At 54.3% G+C, this 16,947-nt stretch overlaps 1 protein-coding gene across 2 annotated transcripts in view; it reads left to right on the top strand.

The window, feature by feature from the left end:
• Window positions 1-211: 211 nt before the first annotated feature.
• Window positions 212-16,947, top strand: part of ZFYVE28 (zinc finger FYVE-type containing 28) — a 127,593-nt gene continuing 110,857 nt past the window's right edge. The window contains exon 1 of one of the 2 annotated variants that reach the window (XM_058546576.1): window positions 212-378. In XM_058546576.1, coding sequence (XP_058402559.1) covers window positions 340-378 — 39 coding nt within the window. In that variant the 5' untranslated portion in view covers window positions 212-339. The remainder of the gene's footprint in view (window positions 379-16,947) is intronic. The other variant, XM_058546575.1, reaches the window with a different exon arrangement.

Genomic DNA, 16,947 nt, shown 5'->3' with positions numbered 1-16,947 from the left:
GGCGCATGTGCGGCGCGGGCGGCGGTGGCGGCGGAGGCGCCGACTGTCAGTGAGCGGCGAGGAGCCGGTGCCTCCGTGCACGCATCGGTCTGACTGTCTGTCTGTCCGTCCGTCCGTCCGCCTGTCCGCCTGCTGCGCTCGGCTGGTCCTCACGGCGCGCTGCTCGCGGAGCCTCTCCGGGCCGCGCACCTGCCCGGCGCCCGCCCGGCGCCCCGGCTCCGCTCGCGCCGGCCGCCTGCGCGGGGCCCCGGCCGCCCTGCCCCCGCGTCCACCCCCGCCGCAGCCGGGCCGGGGCGCAGCGCTGCGGAGGCGAGGGCCGCGGGGGCCGGGCGGGCGGCGATGATGAACAGGTTCCGAAAGTGGCTGTACAAACCCAAGGTGAGCTGCCCGGCCCGCCCTGCCGAGGCGGACCCCTTTCCCTGCCGTGACCCTCTCCCTCGTGCCGCCGACACCCTCTCTCCGCTCCGCGGCTCGCACAGACCTTCGCCCCCGCTGCGGGTCCCACCGCCCTGTCCGAAGCCTGCTCCAGGACCGACCCTCCCGCTCTTACCCTCGGGCCCGGTGCACTGCCCCCCGCCTGCGGCCAGGACGGGCCCCTCTCCCTCCTCATCCCGGTCCTGCGTGGTGCCCTGCTCACACCCCGTGGTCATAGACCCACAGCCCCAAACAGACCCCCTACTACTTGTCCTGGGAAAGATCTTTCCATCCCTGCTGCCTACAGGGGGGATGACTCCCTCATTCCCCTTCTGGCCCCCCACCCCCCATTATCCTGGGCCCGGAATGTACCTCCCAACCTCCCTCCGCACTCCGGAACAGACTCTCTCCCCACTTCCCCAGGTGCTGGGGGAGACCCCCATTTCCCTCTCCCCGGGTCGCGGACAGATCCCTCCTTCCCTGTGTCCAGAGCAGATCCCCATCCCACCGTCCTGGCCCTGCCTTTCCGAACCAGGACGGATCTGCACCTCGGCCCAGTTCGCGTCCCCATCCTTGTCCCGTGCCCACCCGCGTGCTCTCGAATCCAGGACAGGTACCCAGCCCGGCCGGTGGGCGGAGCGCGCCCGGGACCTGCAGCCTCAGCGGGGCCGGAGGTGCGGACCCCCGGCGCGGCGCCCCTCCTAGGCCGCGGGGTCGGGGTCCGGGTGGCGCGCCCCGCGCCTCGGCGGCTGCGCCAGTCGCAGTGCGGGCGCTGCGTCTCGGCCGCCCGCCCCGGGCTCGTGTCCGCTGCGGCCGGAGCGGGATCGGGCGCGCTCGGCGCGGGTCGGGGTGCGGCGGTGCGCGGAGCCGGGCGCAGGGTCCTGGACGCACCCTTGGCGTCCGGGGACGCACGCTGGGGGCCGGCGCAGCGGGGGGTCCCAGGCGCTGGGGTCTTGGTTCGCAGCTTGCAACTCGGGTGGGATCGCCGAGGCGACTAAGGGCGCGAGCGGGGCCAGCCGCCGCGTCTGGGCGCCTCGGACATCCGAAGCCGCAATGTCGCTGACCAACCCAAGGAATCCACCCCTCCCCCGAGGCTGACTACTTTTCTGGATCCGGCCTTCCAGCTCCCCTCCCCCACCGTGGGTGGTCTTTCAGGGTAGGGGGTTCCTTAAATCCGTGCCCTCCTGATGCGCCCCTTCCGGGAGGCGGCAGGTCCGTTTGGAAGACGGGCACCTGAGGTCCTGGGAAGATGTCAGAGGCTGGAAGGGCTCGTGCTTCGTGGCCTTTGGGGTCGGAGAGTTCTCCGAGTGTTGGGTTGAGGGCTTAGGATACCTGGGGCCTTGGCCTCGCCCAGGGGGAACTTGGGTTCTTGCCTGCCTGGTGCAGCCGCGCTCCTGCTCCCGACCTCCCGGTCGTGTAGCAGATACTTGGTGGTGGCTTGGTGCGACCCTGGTACTTCCTGGCGCTGCATGTAGTTTGGGGCCTCCCTGCCCTTGGCTGCTTTCTGCCCAGCCCCCTCCTGGCTGTGGCCCCCCAAGGCCATTCTCAGTCCTGCCTGCCTGCCTCTCTGTGTAGGTTGCCAGGGAAGGCGGCAGCCTCTGCATGGGATATCTGTACAAGGAGTGGCTTTTTGTTTGTGTGACTTGTGTCACCAGTTAGGAAAAACCAAGTCCACTTGTGAAAAGGTCATTTTGGGGGTGAGTAGCAGCATTATTGTTTCAATGACAAATGGTGAGCGCGGGCAGGAAATGTGTCCTAGGTCAGGTAACATTTGGGCGTCTCCAAACACACTTTTGTCAGGGGTCCTGGGGCTCCAGGATGCCTTTTTCCAGACGTGGCTGTGGAAGAGGCCTTGTTTCAGGATCGCCTTCCCTGTATCATATTGCGGAAGGGAAGGGAAAGTAATTGTGGACTGTTTCATCAATAGCTGCTTAACTTAAGTGGCCCTGCCTGTTTCAGTCTAGGGAAGAGCCTTTAAAAGTGGAAGATGATACTGCTCTTGAAGTTGTGCCCTGGAATTGAGAATCATGTCCCCAGTTTTCCTCTTCAGCAGGCAGCCGCCCTTCCAAGGCAAGCTGCGGGGGCTGACCAGGGCAAGGTGGAGGGCTGGTGAATGAACCAATCCTAGTGCTCCAGCCCAGAGCTGTGTGCTTTAGGAGAAGGGAGGGAATAAGGTTTCATCTGGTCCTCTCCTTTTCCTCACTGTCCTCTCTCATCGTGTTGTCTATTTGTCTCTGATCCCTGGACAGGAGACGAATCTGCGTCTGAGATCTTTGCATCTGGCTGTGGTGTTCGCTTGGAGCAGTGCCCTGAGGTCTGAGCTTGGGCAGTCCCTTGTTTGAGATCTGTCTTTGGAGTTAAATGTCTCAATTGTTTGAAGGGCTGGGGTATGTTAGGTTACCCCAATAGCTTTTCATTTTTCAAACCAAAGCTCCGTTTTTGCCTCGGATTATGAATTGAATTTTATGCTTCCCCTTCCTATCTAATTTAACACATTTTGGCACAAGTGAGCACACATCAGTCCTGGGAAGATTCCCAGCCTGGGAGAATTGCAGTGTTAAGTGTTAGTTGTGGGAGGATGTGTCTCTGGAGATGGTTGCCTGCAGAGAGGATTTCTGTTCACTTTTGTGTTTAGATAGATATACAATTCAAACTGCATTCTTGATTTAATCCCAGCTTTGGTTTAAAACTGAACACTGAGCTTCTTGTTCATTACAATGCAGTGGAAAATATTCTGAAGCCAAAAATATTCATTGTTCTTGCAGCTCTAAAAAGCATTTGGAAATGATTTAATATATTCTTATATGACACTTAAAAGTTTTGATATCTGAATCATTAATAACTACCTAAATTGAGTAAAAAAATACCCAATGTATAATACAATAGTTTAACATTAAAATGACATATGCAAATGCTCCTATTTCCATTTATTTTCTTTAAGGCATTCTTTTAAATACTGCTGTGATTTTTCTTCATGTAAAGTGTGGAGAATTTCTAAGTATTATCTGGACTGTGACACTGTAGGGGAAAGACAGCGTATCAGCCTGTCCTCCTTTGTGATGTTGGCGAGATACTTTTTTTGCTTTTGTTTAGGGAAAGCCTTTCCAAGAAAGAGTTAACTTTAAAAAGGTGAAACGTTTTGGAATAGTTGTTGTCTTCATTTGAAACAAAAATATCAATACTTGTGTTTCTTGCTAGGTTATAACTTTCTCGTTGATCCCTGGTGACTGTGCTAAGGGGTGAAATCCTGGCATGGGGGAGGGGACTCTGGGCAGGACCAGGCCAGCATTTCTTGGCATCATCAAAGAGCGTATAGTGATGGTATGGGATAAATTCATGTTTTCCATCTTTGAGGAAGAATTGATCAGTGGGTGGGTGATGCTGTCCAGATGGATGAGGATTACCAGATGGGTGGGTGATTACCATACTCAGCCATGCACCCTGTGACGAGCTCTCTTGTCTGCATCCCAAACCACTTCTGGGGTGTGGGTCGTTAAGTTTCCTTGTCTTTCCTCTTGGTGGGGGACATTCTTTGTAAATACAATGCTTTACTGAGTGATATTTATCTGGAAACTTTCTGTCAATATTCTGGGTTCAGATAAGAGACGAATGGCCTTCTCAAAGAGAAGCGTGAGGAACTTGCAGGGCATGCATGCTTCTTGGAAGAGGAACCCTTCAAGCTTTGTAGAGTCTGCTAGGGTGCACACCCCTATGGGGTGTTTTGTGGAACCCTGACAATACTAAACACAGGACTTCCTGCTGTGGCTGTTGAGTTAACCCAGCCTCAGTCGGCTGGGGGTCTAGAGCCCTGCCCAGGGTCTCTCCTGGTTTCCAGGGTCCCAACACCCAACTGGTGGCCAGCCCTCTGTACCTTGACCACCTGGCAGAGGGGAGCCACACCCTGGAAGTGCAGTGGCAGATGGGAGCCCCTAAGGGGTTAAACCAGGCCCCAGGGCTGGGGGAAAGGCCTGGGTTTGTGTCTGCAGGGCCCCAATGTGCATAGACAGTGTACAGCCCAGTTGTCCCCTCAGGTCCCTGACGGTGGCTAAGGGTGAGGGGTACTAACACAGATGACAAAGACCTGGAGAAATACAACCAGGGCGTCAGCAAACCCCGAGGCTCAGAGCACTGCAGGAGGGCTCGCAGTAGGAGAGTAAGATGGGTGGTCACCCCACACCTGGGTCCTGCGGCCCCCGGGGTCTGCAAGAGGCGGGGGCAGCACCAGTACATGCCTCGATTTCCCCACTCTGCTCACCTGGGAAATGAGCTGCTATCCTTATGGTACTTTGCCGGAGCCCTGTGCCGGGCATGGGCACTGTTCTAGGGGATCGGGATTTTAGTGTTAACTTCTAGCCAGGCTGCTAACTGATTTGTTTTCAGCAAATAAACTCTGAGTGCCCAGCTGTGGCTGAGCCACTCTTGGAGCAGCACATTTCTCTCTGAGGTGAGCTACTGGAAAGCCAGCGTTCTGGAAAGCCTGGCCGCACAGGCTGTGCCAGGGCCGAGCTCCCTCTCCTGTGGGTGCCTTGCACTGAGCAGGCTCGGGAAGTCCTGGGAAGGATGCTCGGCAGTGCTGAGTCAGAGCAGGCTTGGCTCACCCAGCACACCTGTCTGTGTCATCCCTGAATTCAGAATGCGCTGGGTCTCCTCCTTCCCTGCTGCCCCTCCCAGAGAGACTTCCTTCACATGTATCAGCATTGTCAGGCCCTGGGCAAAGGGGAGGCCCGAGAAGGGTGTTGTCTCTGAAGATGGCTTGCAGAACCTAGCCCCGTTCTGGTAGGGGGTGACTCAGCGGGTGGCTCGCATCTCATTTCTTAGGCTTTGCTGTATTTCTGTTTGTGGCTGGGGGAGAGTGTGGGACCTCACAGCCTAGCCCAGTGCCATCGGCATTTGCAGGGCAAGGGAGAGGCTGAGCTGCAAACAGACGGAGAGCATCCATTTCTGTGCCAATTCTGATGTCATCACTTAGGGGCCTGCACTTTACAGTCAGAGCGGTGTATTTGTGGGAAATGCACGCTATGTTTTCTGTTAAATGGGCGAGTCATAGGCAGAGAGTCTTAAGCTTCGCCTAATTGATATCTGGTATAGGCGTCCAGCAGGCGATGGCGTGGCAGGGAGGGAGCCAGGGCCCCATCGTACTGCCCCTGACTCTGAACGGGATGCCTGTTAGGTAATTTCATTCAACCTTAAAAAGAGACGAGTAATTTCAGGATGCTTTTGTGCCTCTCCTAAAGCTTCCAGGAATTCCCAGAACACCAGATACGGTTGTTTTAAATGTGTGAAAATGCACATCTAAGAGCCCATAAATGAGTTAGTTTTCGATGTCATTGTGGTTTCATCTTGTTTGAGTTGGCAGCATTCTGGAGCCACAGTTCTTAAGTGGTGTGTTGTGTGCCCGTGCAAAGGTGAATAATGGTGAGCTGATTCCAGTTCAGAGAAAAGTGAATACCTATGATGCTGTGGGTTTTCAGTATTTTTCCCAGGTTTTGTTGTCCTGAGTCTTTGCTGCCTCCGTGGCCTGTGTGTCTAAAAAGCATTGAAGCTGCAGACGGGCAGCAGGGACTCTCGCACTGGGGCCTGGGTGGGAATTCTCGCGACTCCCCCAGCCCTGTGCCTCAGTTTCCCTATCTGTTAGGTGGGGTTGATGGAACCTGCTGTGTGGAATTTGAAGAGACCGTCTCTGTCAAAGGCTCATACTATTGGCTCAACGAATGACCACTGTCCATATCAGTGGAACTCGCAGGTGGGGTAAGAGGATGTGGACTTAATACAGAACCATATGTGGAGTATTTTATGGAGTCCCAGGGACCATCGTGGCTTCTGGTTACTTCTACCACGTCATTTTGAGAGTGAAAGTGTCTCAGTAGGTGCATCCTGCCCCCCCCCATTCTTTTTGGTGGTGTCCTGCGAATGGACTCTGACTCAGGGAACCTCAGGCATCCTGTTGGGGGCAGAGATGCTGCCGTGTGCTCGCCCATTGCCTGGGCACCTGCCTCCCGAGTGAGTCCGGGGCTGAGTTTCAGCCAGTGTGAGCTGCAGTGGGGTCCTCCACGTCAGGCCCAGCCCCCAGACCTCTCAAGCCATCCTCCTACGGCCTGTGGCCTGCCTCCCTTGTTCCCTGGCTGGAGACTCAGGATCCAGTAGAGCACTCCAGGGCCATGGGGTGGTGAAGGTGCGAGGAGTAGGGGGCTGGGCATAAATGACAGCTTGGGGGGATAGACCTCTATTGGTTAAGGCGCTGAGGTTTTGGGGGTGCTTGTTAACGTTTAGGCTATCCTTATGTACCTCATTTACAAGTGAAGTCTCGGAGACGGCGTGTTAACTTACTGGAGCCTTCACAGCCAGGGAGAGGCAGAGCTGGGATTTGAACTCCTGTTTGTCCGACCCCAGAGCTGGAACCTGTGAGCACCACCATCCTGAGCTGTGTATATCCCTCAGGAAGGAACTGTAGCTGTCATCAGTTTTTAAGTAAGTCCCATTTGGTGAAACAATACTTTTGTACTTTTCACTTGGATTGCAAAGAAACTTAGATATTGATGGACAATTCAAGTGTTTGAAAGAGGAAGACAAAAGTGAATGGTGTTTTTCTTTTTTCTTTTTTTTTTTTTACTGATCTGAATAGATTAAGCACAAGTAGAATAGAACATTTCATATTATGGTAATTTATGTAGAGTAGTTGGTTAAGATGAATGGAATGTTTTTTTTGCTTCTTACAGTAAGTATTTTGAAGCTCTTCCATTTCTCATTGTTTTCGTGCTGGGTGGAGGCAGGGGAATGTTGGGGACACTTCAAGTGGGGGTCTCTTCATGGCTGAGGGAGTCCTTCGAGCTCTGCATGGGACTCTGTAAGTCTCTGACATGACGGGGTTTGTCCCAACTGATCTCCCCCCATCCCCGCCAACCATTGTACACTGAATTCTTGGGGAAAATGGGTTAGCACACTCACTGTGGGGATGTGTCTTTAGGGCAGTAATTTTTTTCGTTGGACTTTCAGTTTTTGAGAATGTTTCCAGTTGTTTTTAGGGATATTGTAATTATAAAAAAATCTAAAAGCAGAATCAACTACTTAAATGTTAGATACATTTAAGAATTGTACACCCATGTTCATAGCAACATTATTTATAATAGCCGAAAGGTGGAAACAGCCCAAATGTCCATCAACAGTGAGTGAATGAATAAAATGTGGTATATCCATCCAGTGGGATATTACTCAGCCATGAAAAGGAATGAAATACATGCTACAACATGGATGAGCCTTGAAAACATTATAGTAAGTATAAAGAAACCAGATACAACAGGACAAAAACTGTATGATGCCATTTATAGGAAATGTCCAGAATAGGCAAATCCATAGAGACAGAAAGTGGATTAGTGGTTGCCAGGGGCTGGGGGCAGGGATGAGGAGTGGGTACTAAAAGGGATGGGGTTTCCTTTAGGGGCAATGAAAAGTTTTAAAACTAGAGAAAGATGGTGGTTGGACGACATTGTGAATGTACTAAATGCCACTGAATTGCACACTTTAAAATGGTTAATTGTATTTTATGTGAATTTCACCTCACTAAAAAAAGAATTTTAGGGCTGGCCCCGTGGCTTAGCGGTTAAGTGCGCGCGCTCTGCTGCTGGCGGTCCGGGTTCGGATCCTGGGTGCGCACCGACGCACCGCTTCTTCGGCGGTGCTGAGGCCGCGTCCCACATACAGCAACTGGAAGGATGTGCAACTATGACATACAACTATCTACTGGGGCTTTGGGGAGAAAAAGGGAAAACAAGGAGGAAGATTGGCAATAGATGTTAGCTCAGAGCCGGTCTTCAAAAAAAAAAAAAAAAGAATTGTAGCAGTTTTTGAGAATTGTAGCAGTTTTTGAGATAATCAAGGGAAAAGATGTTTTGCAGCCAAGTGAAAAGATGCTCAGGACCACATCGAGGGCCTGGGTGTTCTGAGGCCCAGCTCAGAAGCTGCACGGCATGTCTTCCACGGTATCCACAGGACCAGCCCCTGTTCATGGGGAGGGGCTGTCAATTCCACTTCTCAGTGGTGTATGGAGTGGGGGAGATGCTGCTCCTGGGAGGGCTCACCGAGGTGGGCCAGCGTGTGTGTAGGGGAGTGAAGGGTTGGCGGGTACTGTGGGGCCGAGGCTGCGTCAGGCTTCAAGCTCCAGCCAGGGCGGCTTAGAGGGGTCCCCACATAAAGCTGTGCCCTCGGTGGCAGGGGCTAGGAAAACCCTACACCGCACTTCACCCCCATTGGTGCTAAGGGTCACGTGGGTGCCTGGCAGAAAAAACTGAACTGTCCCTGAGGGGCCCTCCTGCCACACCTGTGAGGTGGAGTTCACGGTAAAAACTTACAAAACTCACGAGAAAGTGGTTTCCCCTGAGCAAGAATCAGCAGACAACATGGGCTATTGGAACCAATGACAGAAAGACTAAGGGTGCAAGTTTGGAACAATCCAAGAGATGGGGAATGGAGACCGTGTGGCCACACCAAACCCCTGTGAAACGAGCCAGTGGAACTCCCAGAAATGAAAAAGATAGTTGTTGAATTTAAAAACCAGAAACTAAGACCCGCCCCAGGAACGTCTCTGAGAGGCTCTGAGACATGGAGGATGGGATGAGAAGGTTCAAGGTGCTTCTGATGGGACTTCCAGGGTGAGAGTCCAGAGAAGGGGGAGGCCGTTTTCAGCTCAGGGCTGAGAAGTTTCCTGAGCTGATGTGTGTTCAGGTTCAGGAAGCCCCAGGCCCAGCGGGATCAGTGGTGGTAAATACAGCCGGACATATCAGAGTGAACTGCAGAACACCAGCATCTTGGGGACCTCGCGGGAACGACAGTGGACGGGCTGCAGGGCCGTGGAGGGAGCTCCTCCATGGCCAGAGGGAGCTGACTCAAGTGGACTGTGGGGCTTAGCCAGGCCACCATCCACAGAGGAGAGTGAAATGAAGGACGGCTTTAATGAAGATGAAAAGGTGACCGCTCCCAATCCTTGCTGAAGAAGTCCTGGAAGATGTACTCCAAAAGCAAAATCACAATCAGGAGGAAGGAGTGGGAGGCAGGAAGAGTGGTGGGAAGATGTCGGTGAGTGTGTGGGCCAATCCAAGTAGCAGCTACTGCTGGTGTAGGGAGAAATAGGGACTCTGGCAAGAGGAGCCTCAAAAGCAAGGAGCCCGGAAATACTGGGCAGTGACGCCTGGAAGGGGGTGGCTCTGAGGTCTCTGACGGTTCGGGATGAGGCTTGAGGTGTTGGCTGACTTCAGACCACGAATTAAGTGTGTGAGGCCACCCAGGGCCAACGTGAGAGAAAGAGTTACAGGGTGCATACCTTCCAGACCAGGAGAGGGAAAAAGAGTCAAGATGGTAAAGCCGATCCAATCAAAGCAGCAAAGGAGAGACAGCGAAGCAAAGGCGCGGTAAATAAAAAGCAAAAACAGAGCTGTAGAAGTAGTCGCAAGTATCTTGGTAGTCTCAGGAAATGCAGATGGAGCGAGCCCACCTGGTCACAGGCATTGCTGCTCGGATTGTGTGTCCAAGTCACAGCAGACGCGCTGTGGACGAGAGATGCCCATTAAACAACTTTGTGGAATGGTGGGAAGGAAAGGCACAGAAAAAGATAGTGAGGCAATCAGCAAAAGCGGGAAGGGGGTCTCTCGGCATGAGTCAGGGGCTCTGAGGCGAGGCTGCACCTGGTTTTCCCACGGCGGAGGGGCCTGTTGGAGGAACCCAGAAGCAGGCTCCCAGGGGAGGTGTGCCTTCTGGTTTGTTGGGGAGGCCTTTTGGGAGAGGAGGGGAGGGGAGGGAAATTGGGCAAAGGGGGAGGCTGGGCAACAGAGGCCTCAGCCGACCCGAGGCCTTGGGAGCGGGGATGGCCCTTCAGGGTGGCCTCGAGCTAGGTCAGGCGCCAGGCCTTTCCACGGCTCTGGACGGGCCGTGGATGGGGCTGCCTATGGAGGGACCCTTCCTTAGCCTAGGTAGTCCTGGGTGGCTGGGGGACGGTCTGCCAGCAACACTCCCAGCCACTGGGAGACGAGCCCCTCAATCCTGGATGTGCATCTGGGCAAGTGTCGTGGCGTCCCCTCTCGTCTCCCCCATTACCTCTTTCTGGTGTTGACCCCTCCGCCTCCCTGTCAGATGGAGAGCTTCTTGAAGGGCCATGCTGGTCTGACATCTGACGGTGCTTAGTAAGTATTTGTTGGACTGACTGTCTAGCATTGTGTAATCGGAATGAATTTTGGGGTCATTTTCTTCCCCGTGTTTGAGGTCATGCAGAGGAAGTCTCCGTGTGTTAGAGGAGGAGGTGGTCTCATGTGGTCCTGGTGGCCGCTGCACCGGACAGGACCCTTGAATGTGGAGGATGTCTTAGACCTAGGACATTCCAGCCCATTGGGTGTCTGTTATGTTCTTCTGTGGTCTTGAGAATTTTAGGCTTTTGTCTCAGCTTTGAGATGAAGGCGTGATGAACAGCCACGCATCCCGGGGTGGATGGCATTCCGGCAGCCTCGTCCTGGCAGGACTCCCTCCTAACCCTGCATGTGAGCCCTGAGGAGCCTGCGATACTGTTAGGAGAAGCCTGCCTGCCCAGGGCCCAGCAGTGGCTCAGGCTTGCGTGGGCCAGGAGTGGAAACAAGCCCAGGACTTAGGCTCAGGGACCTGAGTCCAGCTCTGGGTCTCCTCTCCAGGCCTCGGTCTCCCCCACCTGTGAGGTAGTGACAGACACGCTCTCTGTGGGATCATTGTTGACCAGACTCCATGTTTTGCTGAATGCAGAGGCCTTCAGAAGACCCAAGGGCTGCCTTCCTGCCCCCGCAGCTGGGCACCAGCCCCCAGCAGTGGGCGGCTTCGCTCCGCAGCTGTTCTCCTAGTTGGGCCTGCCATGGCTCCAATGAGCTGGGAACCCTGGGATCTGGCCATGTGGGACAGAGCCCCAGAGAGGCTGGCAGCAAGGGGTGCAGGGACGCCACTCCAATGCTGTGGCCGCTGGCCTCACACACCCCTTTGCACTGCTGGCCAAGCACACTTGTGGACACCAGACGGAGCACTCGCTGTGGGTCGTTTTCTCAGCAATAAACACTCCTAGACTAGGAACCAGGACTCTCTGGCCCCAATTGCCCCCTTTGGCTATAGGGACAGGCCAGGCTGAGGCTCTGGCAGTGTCTGGGGGGCCTCTCCCAGCACTGTGAGGTTCAGGCCCAGCCATGGTGCCTGGGAGGGCATGGGCTGTCGGGGAAGCTGCAGGGAGACCCAGCCTGCTGGATAGACCCGCACCAGGGTCTAGTGAGCTGCCCCAGTGAGGGCCGACAAGAAAACATGTGGGCCCCCAGGGGGTCATTCGTCAGGCTGAGAGGGGCTGGCAAAGGGTCAGGCTGTGAACAGTCTCTGAGAATGCCCGACTCACGGCTGGCTCTTCAGATGGGAAAGACTCGGAAGGGAATGGTGTGCAGAAGTGGAAAGGCAGTGAAATGGCCGAGGCCTCTGGGGGCAGTGCTTCCCTGGTGCTGGCTGCTCCCCTGGCACACCCTGAGAGCCCTGCGTCACGGCTGGACCCGAGATCTCTGGCAGCCCTGTCTAGTGGGCGTTTTGAAACTGCTCCTAGGGAATCAGGAGGGCCAAGTCGAGGGAAAATGACGTGAATGAGCGATGCTGTTCTGGCCCCGGATGTCATACCTTGGGCACCATCTGGTTTCCCCTCCTTACCACTCCAAGTTCTAGCAGGTCCCAGAGACAATGGGCACTGGGGCTACTCTCCTGCCTGCCGGCCTCTTTCCTCTCACCAAGATCACAAAGTCAGGGCCTGACCTGCCTGCCCAAGGTTACAATCTAGTCCTGGCAGAGGCCGGCCGGTGCAGACTGTGCCTTGCTGCCCCTCAGTGCACCTGTCCATAGACCGGTCGACATGGTCGATGTGCAACCTCCGACAGATGTTTGAACTCTGAGGACATCTGGTTGGTCTACTCAAACTTGGTCTGATTGTTGTGCTCCGCATCATTCTAAAATAGTCAAGGGCTGTTGGGTAGGAAGCCCTGCCTCACCATGGGGACAAAACCAAAAAGGCAAGTGGCAGTGTCACATGAGACGTCACTTGTCTTTCCTGCGCAGCACGTCATGTTAGAGGGCGGGAGGGGAGGGGAGGACGCGTGGCTTCCCCCCCAGGACCCAGACCCAGAGCAGGTGGACCCATGCCCACAGCCCAGGCCCTGCTGTCTGGGGCTCACCCCGGAGCTTTCCTAAGGATGTGCTTTTGGGCACAAATCCGGCTTGTAGATGAGGCCCATTATAGTGGTTTTTGTGGTTGTTGTTGTTATATATATTTTTTGTTTTTTTAAAAAATTAGGTGATATTCATGTAACATACAGTTAACCATTTCAAAGTGACCAGTTCAGTGGCATTAGTGTATTCACAATGTTGTGCAACCACCAGCTCTCCCTAGTTACAAAACTTTTGTACCACCCCTGTATCCATTATGTAATCACTCCCTGTCCCCCTCTTGGCCCCTGGTAACTTCTAATCTGCTTTCTGTCCCTGTGGATTGCCTGTTCTGGATATTTCATATAAAAGAAACCATACAATATGAGGCCTTTGTGTCTGGCTTCTTTCACTTTTGGGTTTCCTCCACGTTGTAGCATGTGTTAGAATTTCCTTTTTAAGGGTGAATAATATTCCATTGTGTGGATAGGCCACCTTTCGTTTGTCCTTTATCCATCTATGGACATTTGGGCTGTTTCCATCTTTGGCTGTTGTGAATAAGGCTGCTGTGAACGTGTGTACACGTTTGTATATGGACATGTTTTCATTTTCTGGGTAGATACCCAGAGTGGAGTTGCTGGATCACGTGGTAACTCTATGTCTCACTTTTTGAGGAACCTCTAGACTGTTTTCCCCATTGTGGTTCTTGAGAAATGGAGGGTGGGTCTTGGAGGAGGGCGGGCAGGGCCTGCATGAGCCATGAGGTGCCCAGATGGGGGACCTGTGCTTGGCTTGCATGCTGTGGCCTTTGGGGCACCCCAGACTAGGTGAACAGGCTGTTCTGAAGAGACCCCCACTTCTCTGTGCTCATAAACCAAGACAAGCTCCTTGAAAACACAGGCCTGGGGAGGTCTTCCAAGATGGACTATGCTGCCCCACCCCGGCTCATCCGGAGCTGTGCTCTGTGAATCCTCCAAGGACCAATAAATATAGGGTGTGCTGATGTTCCTCTGCTTGATTGTATCTCTCATACCCCACTCTTGGGGCAGTGGCAAGGTCCCCTGGATGGGAGTGTTGACATCCTTTGCCCGTCTTCGATCCCTCCTGAACCCCTCTTAGGAGTGGGGCTCAGGGCAGCTGAGGTGGCCGCACAGGCTTGGGCCTTAGGGCAGCAGGGCTGTTGAGCGGCCGCATGGAGAGGACATGCTTTGTCCAGTGTCCGTGAGGAGTCAGAGAGGTACGAGATGTATTTTGACTTTCCTCAAACACGGCTGAAACGACGTGCAAGCTGCAACAAGCCAGCCGTGTGGGAGACCCTCTTGTGGGATCTTGTTTCTGAGGGTGCGTGAAGACCCCAGCTGACTGCAGTATCGAGGTCTGAGCCAGGTGGAGGGGCCTCGGTGGGTGCAGGCCTGGCCATCGGCTCCGTGACCTGAGCAGCTGTCCTAATTTTTAACATGAGAGGCTGATTGAAAGTAAAGTGAGCTTAAATTATGGAAATGGTATATGATTAGATATTGGTAAATAGAGATGGAAATTCACCATAAACTTATCTCTGTACGACCACTACGATTTTTAATATTTCTTTCTAATCCTTTTCATTGGCACTTGTGTAAATAGTATTGTTTTCACAACTGTTTAACACATGTCCCCCTGTTGTCATCTCTTTTCCTGTATTGCTTCCTAGCTGTCTTCCCGAGGCCCACTCTCTAACAGTCTTTGTATAATTCCAGTGATAAAATAGTGTCACCAGAGCAGTGTTTTCCTCGAGAACAGTCCTGGCCTGAGAATTTCACCTGCTAGTTTTGCCATTATTGGTTGATCTGCTGCGCTAAGGGCTGTTGACCCATTGGGGTTTTGGGGATTGTAGCCAAGCAGAGGCTGTAGGAGAGAGCCCTGGAAGCAGCCCCCTCTCCCCCTGTTCCTGGAAAGTGGGGGCAGGAGCGGGGGCAGGCCCAGCTGTGAGGGGTGCCAGATGTGGGGGGCAGAGCCAGGCAGAGGAAAGGCGCTGGCCATGCAGGCCCCAGACTTACATCCCAAATCCAAGCCCCAAAGCAGCTGTTGACCTTGGAGCCTCACTGAGGATGCGGAGCGGGTGGGGAGTGGGGGCGAGGTAGGGGGACCACACCCACCCTGTGGAGCTGTCCCAGGCTGTAGCGAGCTCACAGGTGTGGGCAGTGGCTCTGCCCGGTGCCCTGTGGCTGGTAGTCCTGCTGTCCTCCGCTGAGGAGGCTTGCTGTTCGTGTGGCGGGAACTGACGCCCGCCAGCCTCCCACTGTCACAGGCACTAGTGTCACCGGTCACATGTGCAAGCTGAGCAAGTCCCTTCTCCTGGTACCGTTTTCCCTGCAGTGGCCCAGCCATCTCGAAGCATTCATATGTCTCTTGAGAGAACAGAACGACGGGAGGCCACAGTGGGCTGGCTGTCACCTGCACGGATCAGGCTTCAGGTGGCTTTGTCTGAAAGGTCTCTCATCAGGCGGGGTGAAAGGAGGGTGCAGCCGGGTCTTGGGCCAGGACCCACCTTGGGACTCATGTAGGCTTTGGAGCTGGTTTATGAAGAGGTCCTGATGGAACCTGGGACTCGGATCCGGCCTTAGAGGTTTACAGGACGGACCACGGTGGGCAGGGGCCGTGAGGGGTGGGAGGGGATGAGGTGGGCAGAAGGCAGGACATCAGCTGAGGATCGCAAGGGGGCACTCCCTTTGGGTCCGATTTTTTGGCCACTCGGGACAGAAGGCAGCCCCAGAGAACAGACAGTGTTATCCTTTGATAATTCCCCTCTGCGAGACCTCTCTTCCTTGGCCCCGAATCACGGAGCCACTCATGAGGAATGCGGAGCGTGGTGGTGTCACCGTCGGTGGAGTTTGGTGAAGACCACCCCTGTGGTTAGAAGGACTGGGCTCGAGGCTCAGGCATTCAGTGATCCTGAAAGCAATATTCCACTCCACCAAGCTTGGGGAACATGAGTGCCACCCAGACGTTTTAGGATCTGCGTAACCAGTGTTACAGGTTGGATTGTATCCCCCCAAAAGATAGTTCAAGTCCTAACCTCCTTACCTATGAATATGACCTTATTTGGAGAGAGGTTCTTTACAGATGATCTAGTAAAAATGTAGTCATTGGGGTGGGCCCTGATCCAATATGACTCTGTCCTCATGAAAAGCGGAAATTTGGGCACAGACATGCACACAGGGAGAATGCCACGTGAAGATGAAGGCAGAGATTGGGTGATGCTTCCACAAGCCAAGGGATGCCCAAGATGCCAGCAAACCCCAGCAGCTAGGAGAGAGGCCTGGAGCAGATTCTCCTTGGAGCCCCCAACTGTGAGAGAGTCAGTGTCTGTGGGCTTTGGTGTGGCAGCCGACCAGATGACAGGGATCCCTGGTGGCTGCAGCAGTCGTGTGATCGCTATGACCCAGTAACCTAGCGGTGCCTGGCCTGCTTCCCCAGGTGACTTTCCGTTTCTGTCTGTGCTCTGCTGTGCTGCCATTGGCCACGTTCTCAGGGCACACGTGACGGCAGCCACTTCGGTCCTTCGTGGGTGGGCAGGGCATCCTGCCCACAATAAACAGCTTTGATCCGTCCTGTGGACTCACTCGCTCCAGCAAAGCCTGGGGAGGCCGTGACCTCAGGGACGCTCCCTCTTGGGGTGGTTTGGGACACCGCGTTGCTGTGGAATCGCTGCTTCTCAAACGCCCGTATTTTAACAGCCAAGCTGATAATGCGTAAAGAGGTTAGTTGTGTGTGTGTGTGTCATCACATAGTTAACTTCGCAGAAGTCATTCGAGGTCATTTGATATTTCCAAACCTTCTGCACTGGACCAAAAACATATAAAGTACTTAACCATAAGGCCTTTCATAGAGAGGAATTAAGTGCAATCAAGTTAAAAAAAATGTGTGTTCACCCTAACCTGTGGTTCTCCGAGGCCTTTTGAAGGTTCTTGACGTCACTGGAACTCTGGAACCTTGGAGGGTCAGGACTGTGTGGCCACCTAGTGGAGCCAACAAGCTCCACGTGGCTTGCATGGAGTGGCCAAAAACCCCCAAAGGCTCTGGCGACCTCCCTGGGAAGGACCCCATGTCCAGACGAGTGGCACTGAAGTGGAGAGCAGCAGGGTGCCCCAGCCCTGTGTGCTGCGGTGGGAGCGCCCTGACTAGCGCACTTTTGAGCGTTTTGCTTGGGATCTTTTCTGGGGAGGACGTACATGATGGTACATCTTAGTGAGCTGTGGCCCGGCCTGCTTCCTTCTACCCATCAAAGCTGAGGAAGCTTTGATGCGAGTGACGGAGAACCCAGCTCTGCGTGGCCAAGTGACTGTAGTCCACCAGCTGGTGTGGCCTGCGTCCAGCTGGGTTTGG

Source organism: Diceros bicornis, chromosome 8, assembly GCF_020826845.1.
Source record: "Diceros bicornis minor isolate mBicDic1 chromosome 8, mDicBic1.mat.cur, whole genome shotgun sequence".
Lineage (NCBI taxonomy): Eukaryota > Metazoa > Chordata > Mammalia > Perissodactyla > Rhinocerotidae > Diceros > Diceros bicornis.
This window is presented reverse-complemented; position numbering and strand designations above follow the sequence as displayed.